Here is a 12,159-nt window from a genome sequence, read left to right as displayed (position 1 = left end):
AAATAATACAGGTGCAGTCATTAACACAAAAACCTTTGTGTACAGATATCTTATCTCAGGTGTGTAGACATCTGAATGCAGCTACAACATAATGTCTGGATAGGGTTTAAGTGATTTTTAAAAAATTCTGCACTTTTAATGAGTTGATTTCCTAATGTTTGCTCCTTCTATTCTGTGTTGGTTAACTATATGTCATCTCCCTTGTTAACTTTCCAGTGACCCAGTACCAGCTGCAGTGCCCCAGTCTGATGTTTACAGGATGCTACATGATAACCAGGGAGGACCAAGTCAGCCACGTCAGTCTGGTTCCTTTAAGGTGCTCCAGGACATGGTCTCCGATGAAGCTGGTAAGCTGCAGTTTTTATATCTGTCTTAGATGGAGTTGTATGTTTTGTGATCAAGGAAAGCCTAAACAGAACATGTGCAATGATACTAATAATAAATATAAATCAAGAGAGTGAAATGTATAGAGGCCATATTTTCAAAATATAGTAAAAAGTCTTGAACAGAGAGAAAAACAACATTAAATTAAATTAAATTAAAATTAAATTAATTTAATTATAGCCACTAAGTGAGAGTGGCTATAGACATGGCACCTGCATGTCCTAGTAAACAGCAGTTGATGAGTTTACTTTTCGAAAAAGGCTTTAGGGAATCACTGATATTTTGCCACTGTATTTTAATACTTAAACTAAGGTCCACATTAGGCACAAAACTAGAGATCTGTGATCAGGATCTCTCATGGTTTTGTTTTACTTTTGTGGTCCTCTGTTTAGCAGCTTCATATGGCTGTTTTCAAAATGGAGATATGGCGCTAAGGGAGTGGTATTGGGGAGCCATTTCTTGGATGCCAACGGTACCTATATGTTCCCCCCACCATGGGGTTAATAGCGCCTAGTGGAGGAGGGTACTTTAGATTGAGGAAACAGTATGGTAGGAAAAGTTTAAACATCTACTACTTCCCCATCTTCAGACTAGCCACTAGCAGTTGCTAGTAATTAGTAAACAGAGCAAAATCTTAAAACACACGAGACATCCTAATCTCAGATCTCGTATTTCACCTCTGATTTGTCTGTGAATAGACATTGTCTATTCTTTAAAATACTTTAAAATCCCATTGATTTCAGTGGCTGACATGCTAATTTTGCGCTTGTACAAGGATGTTGTGTTATGCCAAGCCCGGAGCTTGTTCCAGACTAGCGTTGTACTAGTGCAAACAAGTTAGTGCTTGCACAACAAGGTGAGCAAGCTGTGGCATCTGTTTTGTGGGGGAACATTTGCACAAGAGTGTAATTCCAAAAACCCCTCTGACTGAACACAGCTACCTGATATTGGATTAGTACAACTTTGTTCATTGTGCAAGGGCAGCACTGGTCAAGGTATTGGCTGATGTAGTTAACAGTGACTAATGTGTGTTATTCTTGTGAGGAATAATGAGTTAGGAAAAAAACATTATCATCCCCCAAACAGCAGGATAGTATGGGCAATGCATCTTAATAAATTCTAAAATAATTGGCAATATTTTTCTGCATTTAAACTTTGCTGATTAAATGTTAAAGAATTACAGATACAATGTGAAAGTGTACTGTATGTTTCCAAGAAATTGTAACACTGTGATGTGAGCAAAAATTCTAAATCTTTAATTCTAGAAATTTAGAAGTAGCCTGGGACATCTCTTTTTGTTGTTTTTCCAGATGGACGGCCGAGTGGTACAAGGAGTGTGAGGGCACCAGTAACAAAGTCTGGTGCTGGTGGGGGAAGTGTGCCAAAGGTGCCCTTGTGTGACAAGTGTGGAAATGGAATTGTGTAAGTATTATTATTATTTATTTCATGTTCTCAAATGTATAGCACAGATCTTCAAAAAAAGGTCAAATCAGATATAGGGAGAAAAATGGGCAATTTCTCTGTAAAGGTGTTAAATAAAGTTCAATCCACTCAAACATATTACAGAGCTAAGAAAGCTTACAAACTGTCAAAATTCCAAATAATTAACTTGAATTAAACAGTGATATATATATATATATATATATATATATATATATATATATATATATATATATATGTTGCATTTTCATAGTGTAACATTTTTTAAAGGTTATAACTGAAGGTCTGGGCCAACAATGAAAATAACTTTTGCATATCCTGTATTACTCTGAAGTAATGTTGGCAAAGTTTCTAAATTATTATGTGTCCTGCTTGGCTCCCACTGAAACTCAACCTCAGTAAGGTCCCTAAGAGTTTTGTGCTAGGGAGATGGGCTATAACAGGATTAGGATTAGGCTCACTGTGATTAGTCTGAGGAAGGAAGGAAAAGCCTTTTTGGAATAGGGAACTATCTTCTAAATTCTTGTTCAGTGTAAATCACTCTGAGAACTTCTTTTGGTGAAAAGCAAGATGTAAATATTAATTATGATACTGATGAACAGAAAGGAGATTCCTGCATGGCCAGGACTTGAAGGCAGGAAATCACATATTGATTTGCAGTAACCAGCCAAATCTTGGCTGTAGCTGTCTAGTCACATTCTAATGTTTCTGATCTGACTATAACCTACATAGACAAAAAGGAAAAAAAAATATGACAAGCCTGAAAGGTTGAAATGTATGTTTGTTCTGTAATGGTTACACTATAAAAGGCAAATCCAAAAATGTGGAAACAATTGTTTGATGGTTGTTGAGCAGGAGGGAGGGAGAAGGGGAATGGCAGAAAATGTTCTTTTAGAATATATCAGCTATATACATCTGTAACTTTTACAAGAAAAATAAAACCAAAAGTTTATTAAAAAATAATATTCCAACAGAACTGTAATGCCTTGATCTGGATCAAGATCCGTCGAGATCCATAAGAATGGGTTCTGCGCCTGCGCAGGACCCTCACAGTAGAATGCCGCAGCTTGTCATGGCAACCGAGCCCCACCTCCACACCCACAGCATGCTATTTAAAGGCGGGTTGGTGCCATGTTCCTCTGTACTTATACAACTGCCATTGCACTTGGACCTTGGTCTGTTGCTCCTCGTGTAAAGTTCTTTAGATTTTCTTCATGAGTTCATCTATTTATTTATTTATTTATTTATTTATTTATTTATTTATTTAAAGGACTGGTTTTTTGGTTTATTGACTTGGTCTTAGCTTCCGAACTATGTTGGTGTTATTTGATCTTTGAAATGGACTTCAGACAACACTATTCAATTATTGATTATAGCTGAGGAAAAACAGAGCTTTAAATGGTGTAAGGGCTGTAATGCTAAGCTCCCCTCTAGAGACCTCCATGATTTGTGTCTCATCTGCCTTGGTGAAGAGCACAATGTTTCCTCTTGCACAATATGTCTGTCTTCCTCCAAGCAGACGTGCAAGAATCGGGCTCTGAGGCTCTGTGCCGCCATTTATGATGAGGTGTTAAATCCTTCAACACCGGGCGAGCCCTGCCCATTGACATCAGTGTCAAAATCACCATCAAAAATGGTCTCAACACTAAAAAAGTCGAAGCCAGCAGCTTTCAGGAGCCCTAAGCCACCTTCAGGTGTGGATTCTAGTTCCAGATATTTGAAATCCAAGACCAAACGGGCAACCTTGGAAACCCTGTCAACACTGAAACCAAAGCAGTCTAAAACCATAGACTTAACCAAAGACAAAACTCCATCACTGTCGGATCTACAGCAACTGACATCAGACCATGTACGGGCCTCGAAGTCAATGGTTGCCCATGGTACTGTCCCATCAACATCTTCTACATCGAAGAAGATGGCAGAACACAAAAGCCTCTCGATGCCGACTGCTCTTCAACACCAGCACGGTTGACATCGAGGGCTCTATCTCTGTCTCCAGCTCCGATACCAGTATTTATTTATTTATTTATTTATTTATTTATTTATTTATCTATCTATCTATCTATCTATCTATCTATTTATCTATTTATTTGATTGATTGATTGATTGATTGATTGATTGATTTCTATCTATATATCCCTTCCAAAAATGGCTCAGGGCGGTTCACACAGAGAAATAACAAATAAAAAAGATAAACAAAATGGAACCCTGTCCCCAAAGGGCTCACAATCTAAAAAGAAACATAAGATAGACACCAGCAACAGTCACTGGAAGTACTGTGCTGGGAGTGGATAGGGCCAGTTACTTTCCTCCTGCTAAATAAAGAGAATCATTAAAAGGTGCCTCTTTGCCAAATTAGCAGGAGTATCCTACTATTGAGACTTAAACACATATCCTACACTCCCCAGCTGGATCTCTATCGGATCATCATGGCTCATCCGACTTTGATTCGGACCCAAAAGATCTGGACAATTTGACAGATCCACCAAATTAACAGAGATATTCTACTATTGAGACTCAAACACATATCCCACACTCCCCAACTGGATCTCTATTGGATTGTCATGGCTCATCCAACTTTGATTCGGATCCAGAAGATCTGGACAATTTGACGGATCCGCCTACTGATGTGCTGCCTCCTACCTATGTTTCCCCTAATGAAGAAATGAAAGCCTACCATAAACATGTTAGGGAAATGGCAGAGGGTCTGGGTTTAGACCTGAAATCTGACCTAGACACCATAGACAATCCCGTCTACAACTTCATGGTGAAATCTCAGTCATCTCAACCTGTGGCTCTGCCAGTTCTCCCAGTTATCTCCAAGGCAGCAAAGTGTGCTTGGGAAGTCATCCATACATCGACCCCAACCTCCAAACACTTAGAGAGTTTGTATCACATCCAAGAGAAAGACAATACCTAACTGCTAAAGCATCCTACTCCTAACTCCCTAGTCCAGGCTTCCCCAACCTGCAACCCTCCAGATGTTGCTGAACTACAACTCCCAGCATCCCTAGCCACAATTTATTGTGGCTGGGTATGCTGGGAGTTGTAGTTCAACAACATCTGGAGGGCCACAGTTTGGGGAAGCCTGCCCTAGTCATTCACTGTGCCACCTAGACAAAATCTGGACGACGTCACAGCACTCCTGCAGACAAAGAGGGGAGAAAGTTGGATCTTTTAGGAAGAAAAATCTACTCCACATCATGTCTGTCAGTTAAGATTGCAGTTATTCGGCTTGCACAATGAAGTATAATCATGGTCCGTGGGAAGCCCTTCAAGGCAATGTAGACACCAACAAACATTGGATAAATCGACTGTGCTTAATCGGCAACAATTGAGCACGGCAAAACACTTATTTCATTCCATGGCAACAGCAGTCTCACTATGGAGACATGCAAGGCTTCACTCCACTTCCCTTCAGAGCAATATGAAGGGAAAAATTGAGGGCTTACCTTTTGATGGTAAGGGCCTCTTCGGTGAGACAACTGACTCCACCATGGAGCAGATAACAAAATTGAAGTTTACTGCAAAGACTTTTACCACCACAACTTCAAATTTTACCTACGCCTCAAAGTATCGCTCTCACCCCATGTAGAGGCCCGTGTAGAGACAACAGGAATGCTGTCATTTCAAGAAACAATATCATCTTTATCATAAATGTTCCTATCAAGGCAAAGGCAAAATTGCTCAACATCAGCGTACAAAACAGGTGGAGCCTCAAAAGCATCTTTGGGGAACAAAACCGCCCACTGTCACCTCTGCACTCCTCATCCTTTCCACCACCAGGGGCAGTAGCATCTTGGCAGGCGAGCAACAACACCAGCTTTGCAATCCTATTTCTTCCGTCAGCACACAAATCCATCAGGCTGGCACGCCATGCCCCTGCATGGCACTTCATAACATCAGACCACTTGGTCCTGAAGATCATATCCTTGGGATGTGCCATAGAGTTCAGAATGGCCCCAAACTTTGAAATTCACTCAACCGTCCATCATTGCAAGAGGAAGTGAAGGCGTTGTTAGAAAAAGGTGCAATCACCCCTGTTGTCATGGGCATGCTATCGGACTCTGAGCATGAGGAGGAGACAGGCAGTGTGACAGCAGAGGAGGGAGTTCAGCAACCTCAAAGGCAAGAAGTTGCAGAGGCAAGTGGGACCGACTCATGGGATGTTGAAAAAGAAACAGAGCCTAGTATGACAGCTCCTGTGGAAGAGGCGCAGCTGATCTCGACTGTGGAGAGGCATCAGTCGAAGAGACAGGAGGAGATGAGGAGATGCACGAGCAGAATGGTTCCACTAACAAGAAGAGCTGCTGAGTCAAGGACCCATGATTGAAAACACATGGCTTCAGCCTATTTAAGATGGCTTCTCCTCAGCCGCATTGCTGGTAGCAGTGTCGTTCTTTGGTGAGCTACCCAGCTATGTTCCTGCTTGTTTTGACTGTGCTTTCCCTGGACTGTTTGGACTCTGTTTGTGGAATTCGACTTGGACTTGGTTTGACCGACTGGATATTGTAACGACTCAGACTGGCTTTGGTTTAGAAATTGCTTACTGCTTGGCTCTAGCAAGAACAATGGCAAGAAACCTGTGGACAAAAGAAATAATGAATGCAATAAGGAATAAATATATGTGTATTATATATAAAAATAAAATTACAAAATGCAGTAAATTACAAAATGTAAAGAGTACATACAGAACAAATGGTAAATGCTCAAATCCAAAGGAAAGGACCAATGATGCATACTTTCAAATGGAACAGGCAACATGCGCTGAGGTGGCTGATAACAGCGGACGATAGGAGCCGAGTGATGCCAGGAGAATGGCCTGTTCCATTTGAAAGTATGCATCATCAGCTGAACTTCAGGCATTTGTGACATCTTCCTTAGCACACCGGTCCTTTTCTTTGGATTTGAGCATTTACCATTTGTTCTGTATGTACTCTTTACATTTCCACATTTGAAGACATTCTGGACTCCATTTACCATTTGTTTTGTATGTACTCTTTACATTTCCACATTTGAAGACATTCTGGACTCCATTTGGACATCTGCACAACGGTTTTGCATATTTTGTTACTGCATTTTGTAATTTTATATGGCCTTATGTTTATCCATGTTCACATGTGTGTTACCGATGTGGCTGTCTGCAGTTATGTGTGTTTATAGCTGGTTTTTCATTTTTTCATAATACACATATATCTATTCCTTATTGCATTCATTATTTCTTTTGTCCACGGGTTTCTTGCCATTGTTCTTGCTTTTCCATTCCATGGACCCCGTTTCCTTTCTTGGCTCTGACATTCTCCTTTTGACCCTTTGCCTACTTCAAATCTCTTTATTTCGGTCAGCAACCAGCATGAGATTAAAACAAATGTAGAAGAGAAGACAATCAAACTTCTACTACAAACAATAAAACCAAATAAATTTTTAAAAGTCCTCCTGAACATAGATCATGGTACTGAAAGTACTACTAAAAATACATAACTAAGAATAAAAGGAGACAGCAATATTTCATACTTATGAGACTATTACACACAAATCAAAACTCAAACAGTTGCCTTCCCGACTCCTGGATCTCAGAGGGGTTATATAATTCAGGAGCTTGGGAAAATTTTGTTGTTAGATTTACTGCTGATATACAAATGATCCCAATACCTGTGTGCCCACCTGCAGTTAGCCACACTGCAGCTACAAAAGTTGCTTGGGCCTTAAATCCATCACCTATTTTCACGTTATTAAGCTCTTACACAAATGGAGGGATATGCTACAAAATTTAGCTACCTGTCTGGTGGTACTGGAATTACTTCCTTCCTTCTTTGCCTACTTCATGCTCCATCTGCTGATATATAGCTCTAGAGGGGTTTACGACACCTGTGTGGTGTGTGCATAGGTAGGCAGGAGGGTTTTTACTCCCGTTATTTCCAAATCCTGAAGAGGGATGGCGGGATCCGCCTCATCATGGATCTGCACCACCTGAACAAGTTTGTCTGTGTAAGAAAATTTCACATGATAGCATTGCAAGAGATCCTACCTGTCCTTCTCTATCAAGAAAATTGGCTTGCAATGCTGGATCTGAAAGAAGCGTATTTTCATACTGGCATAAGAGATCAACCCAGAAAATATCTGAGATTTACCATAGGAGAACAAGTGTACCAAGACAAAGTCTTGCCCTTCAGGCTTTCCACTAGCCCAAGAGTATTTACCCAATGCATGGCCATAGTGGTAGCCAATCTGTGGATGCAGGGTATAGCAATCTACTCGTATTGGCTCCTGACATCCAAAGAACAAGGAGAGTTACGTTCTCAGATAGCATATGTTTTAAATCTCCTCCAAGACTTGGGGATCCAAGTAAATTGGAAAAGGTCCTGCAGACAACAGCAGTACCACGACTGGGAGATCAAGACGGAATATATTGCCCCACTCTTCAACAACTGGATATGTCCCACCATAGACCTGTTAGCAACTTCAGAAAACATGAAGCACGTTCATTTTTGCTCAAGGGCAGGTCACAACCTTCAGTCACTGGGAGGTGCCTTCCATTGGACTCAGGAGATCCAGTACATGTTCCCACCACATCCACTGATCAATTGTGTGGTGGCGCATCTTCTGACTTCTCCATCTTCATGCATCTTAGTGACTCCATGGTGGCCAAGACAACCATGGTTTCCACAGGTACTCAAACTATCGAGAAACCAGTCCCAAAGACTGCCAAAAGAGCTAGATCTCCTGACACAAAATGGTCAAGTCCTGCAATCAGACGTATTCACACTCCATCTGACGTATTGACAGATCGGCTTCTGAATAAAATCCTACAAAACCAAAGGAAGCCTTCCACCAGACATAACTACTTTGGCTATAATGGCTGCGTTTTAAAACCTATGCCAGGGTGCATGGTTTTTAGCCTAAGTAAGCTATCACTAAGACATACTCCTCTACCTGACTAACTTAAAATTGCAAGGTTTGGATAATGTGTCCCTAAAAGTACATTTGGCAGCACTCTCTTCCAAACATCCTGGCTGTGATGGCAAGATTCTTTTTTCTCACCCAGATAGTAGAGCTTTCCTGAAGGGCCTCATGAATGTATACCCACCTATTTGTACTCCTGTGGAACCATGGAGCATATCCTTGGTTCTCTCAGCATTGACTCAGAGCCCATTTGAACCAGTAGGTACTACTACCATCAAACTAGTAACTTTAAAAATGGCCTTTCTACTGGCTATAACTACAACAAAATGTGTAAGTGAACTTGCGGCTTTGAGGATTGATTCACCGTACATCCTGATAAAGTATCTATGGACCCCGACTTTATGCCCAAGGTGGTGTCTGACTTCCACCTCAATCAAGATATTGTTCTCACTACATTCTTCAGGGACCCATCTACACCTTTAAAACATACAATTCACTCTTTGGATGTACACAGGGTGCTTTTATATTACCTAGACCATACTGGGGACTAGAGGTCCACCAAGCGCCTTTTTATAGCTTACAAGGGTCTGGCTAGAGGTTCCTGCATTTCCAGATAAAGGATGTCCAGATGGCTGGTGGAACTCATTATGCTGACCTAAAAGTTACAGAACGTGAAACCACCTGAAGCAATCAAGGCCCACTCTACCCATGCCTATGCTTCATCGGCTACACACTTATCAGGGATAACCTTCATGGACATCTGTAAAGCAGCTACTTGGCCCACTGAGTTACCTTTCACCAAGCATTATGCCATAGACATGTGCTCTGCTGCCGAGGCAAGCTTCGGAGAAGCATTTTAAAGCGGGTGTCACAATAGCTACTATTGCACCATCCTCCATTGGGAGCTGGCTAGACACACATTCTTATGGATCTCAATGGATCTCGATCCAGATAAACAGGTTGCTTACCTGTAACTTATGATCTGGTAGAGTTCCTTTGACATCCATAAGACCCTCCCAAACCACATCTTTGCAGTAGTGTTCCGCTATGTGTTTTTCTGAGTGTGCATGCTATTTCCTTCCAATGATAAACTCACCTGCTATGGATGATCGTCCTCCATGGCAGCCATCCAATAATTGAGGAACATGGCACCAACCTGCCTTTAAATAGCATGCTGTGGGCATGGAGGCTCGGCTCGGTTGCCATGATGAGTTTTGGCATTCTACTGCGAGGGTCCTGCACAGGGCAGAATCCATTCTTATGCATGTCGATGGATCTCTACCAGATCATAAGTTACAAGTGAGCAACCTGTTTATTTCTTCTTTTCTTGGTTTTTTTACAAACAGGGGCACAGTTGTAAAGGCACGTGATAAGTACCGGCACCCGGAATGTTTTGTGTGCTCCGATTGCAACCTCAACCTGAAGCAGAAAGGTTACTTCTTTGTAGAGGGGCAGTTATACTGTGAAGCTCATGCACGCGCTCGCATGAGGCCACCAGAGGGTTATGAAGCAGTTACTGTTTATCCCAAGGCTTAACTGTTTGGAGACACGCATACCTGCATGCACACACAGGACATTATCAGCTTACAGCAGCAATACAACTGGCTGCCTGAATCTAGCAAACAGCTTTTTAATAGCAGGGAGAGGACAGGATGGAGAAGAATGATGTTTCCAGTAGCCCATATCTGTATGTATAGGGGATCTTTTCCCAAGACATTATTGCCATGGCTGCCAATGTAATCTGATGGAGTATAAAGTTGATATGACATACTGTACTATATCAAGCATTTTTGAAACAATTGAGTACTACCTGCAGTGAGAGAAACATATTTTTGTCCAGGTTTTCAAATCCAATTTTTGCACAAGAATCCTGCTAAAAAAGGAGTCTAATCCATAGATCTTCTGAACACCCAACACCCTGAAAATAAATCCTTTAGTTAGACTGAAGGCACTTGTAATATATAAAGAGTGTACTATGGTATGAACATGCTGGGAGATACCTGTGTGTTACAATTGTTTTGTTATTGTTGTTTCTCTAGCAAACTAGCAAATCATATGCTGATAGGTAAGCTTTGCCCCTCATTACTTTCCTGTTTGCGTGCCTGGTCACTGCTGCTGCCACCATTGCTGCTTCTTCCTCCAGCTATTAAAGAAAGTCCATCACTGCCGACACCCTGGATGGGACCCCAAAGCAGGGCATTTGGTTTTCCAGTCATAGGAGGAGGAGAAGTGGGGCTGCACAATAGAAGCAGGGCTCATATACTGGCACTTTATTCATTGACATGCAGGAGACAAACTGCAGTCTGAAAATATAACTCACAACTCTGTGAGTGCTTTTTATATATTACGCATGTCTTCAATATTCAACTATTAGGCCATTATAATTTTTGAACCACATTTATCTTTTAAGAACAGACAAGACCTATCTAGTCAGCATCCTGTTTCACACAGTGGTCTACCAGATGTCTCTGAGAAACCCACAGGCAAGAGCGGAGGACATGCCCTCTCTCCTGCTGTTGCTGCACTAATCCAGCACTACATTCTTTATGCCATAAAACTGGGTTTAACTACTCTGTTTTACATTTGAAATTGTACATGTTAAAACATAACGTACGAAGCAAACAGAGAGAGAACCTTTTCCCAGACTGAAGTATATCATTTTGATCCCAAAGCTTCATTGGCCAACATCCAAAGCAATGTACCACTGGCACTCCTACCATCTGGCACGCAGCACTAGCCCTTGGGTTGTTGTGCGCTGTCTTTTGGGAGCTTGCCTATGTTCCATTAGAAACTGAGGCAATACTCTAGAAATTATTTGCACACTTGAGCAAAAGTGTTCACGCTTTGGGGAAAGTGCGCAACAGTATGGGGGCTAGCATTGCATGTTGTCACATGTTAGGAGTGCTGATGGTATGTTGCTGTGGATGTCAGCCATTGTCTCTACCCTCATTGCAATTCTGATGTTTGATTGAGGAAAGCAAATAAATATATAGAATTGCTAGGATCCAAAGAACCATGAGAGTAGTTGCGCACAGAAGTTAGAGTTGTGCTTCTTGGACAGCTGCCCTCTGCACTACATGACAACCTGTTCACTCTCTTCCAGCAAGAGAAATCTGTGTATCTGCATCCACATTATGTACTCACTTTGGCCTCTCTGAATTGGCTGGACATGTTGTTTGATGCTGAGAAGAATGCACATCCCCATCCAGGGATACTAACTAGAGCTGGACTGGGGCTTTACTTGTGATGTATCATGGGAGCAAGTCTGTTCAAATTGTTTTTGAAAATCCACTGAGCATGTGCAGGCTCTTGAGCATGCTAAAATAGTTCTTCAGATCACAGCCAAAGGTTATTTGAGAGCATAATGAACTGTACTTCAGCAAGGGTTCTCTGTTCCTTGTAGAAATCTAATTAAACAGCTTTTTAAAGAAA

At 41.5% G+C, this 12,159-nt stretch overlaps 1 protein-coding gene across 4 annotated transcripts in view; it reads left to right on the top strand.

Annotated features, from left to right (window-relative positions):
• Nucleotides 1-12,159, top strand: part of PDLIM3 (PDZ and LIM domain 3) — a 53,744-nt gene extending 41,585 nt beyond the window's left edge. For all 4 annotated transcript variants that reach the window (XM_053256849.1, XM_053256850.1, XM_053256851.1 and 1 more), the window contains 3 exons: nucleotides 217-347; nucleotides 1,695-1,806; nucleotides 10,074-12,159. In XM_053256849.1, coding sequence (XP_053112824.1) covers nucleotides 217-347; nucleotides 1,695-1,806; nucleotides 10,074-10,263 — 433 coding nt within the window. In that variant the 3' untranslated portion in view covers nucleotides 10,264-12,159. The remainder of the gene's footprint in view (nucleotides 1-216; nucleotides 348-1,694; nucleotides 1,807-10,073) is intronic.

The sequence above is a fragment of the Hemicordylus capensis genome, chromosome 5 (genome assembly GCF_027244095.1).
Source record: "Hemicordylus capensis ecotype Gifberg chromosome 5, rHemCap1.1.pri, whole genome shotgun sequence".
NCBI lineage: Eukaryota > Metazoa > Chordata > Lepidosauria > Squamata > Cordylidae > Hemicordylus > Hemicordylus capensis.
This window is presented reverse-complemented; position numbering and strand designations above follow the sequence as displayed.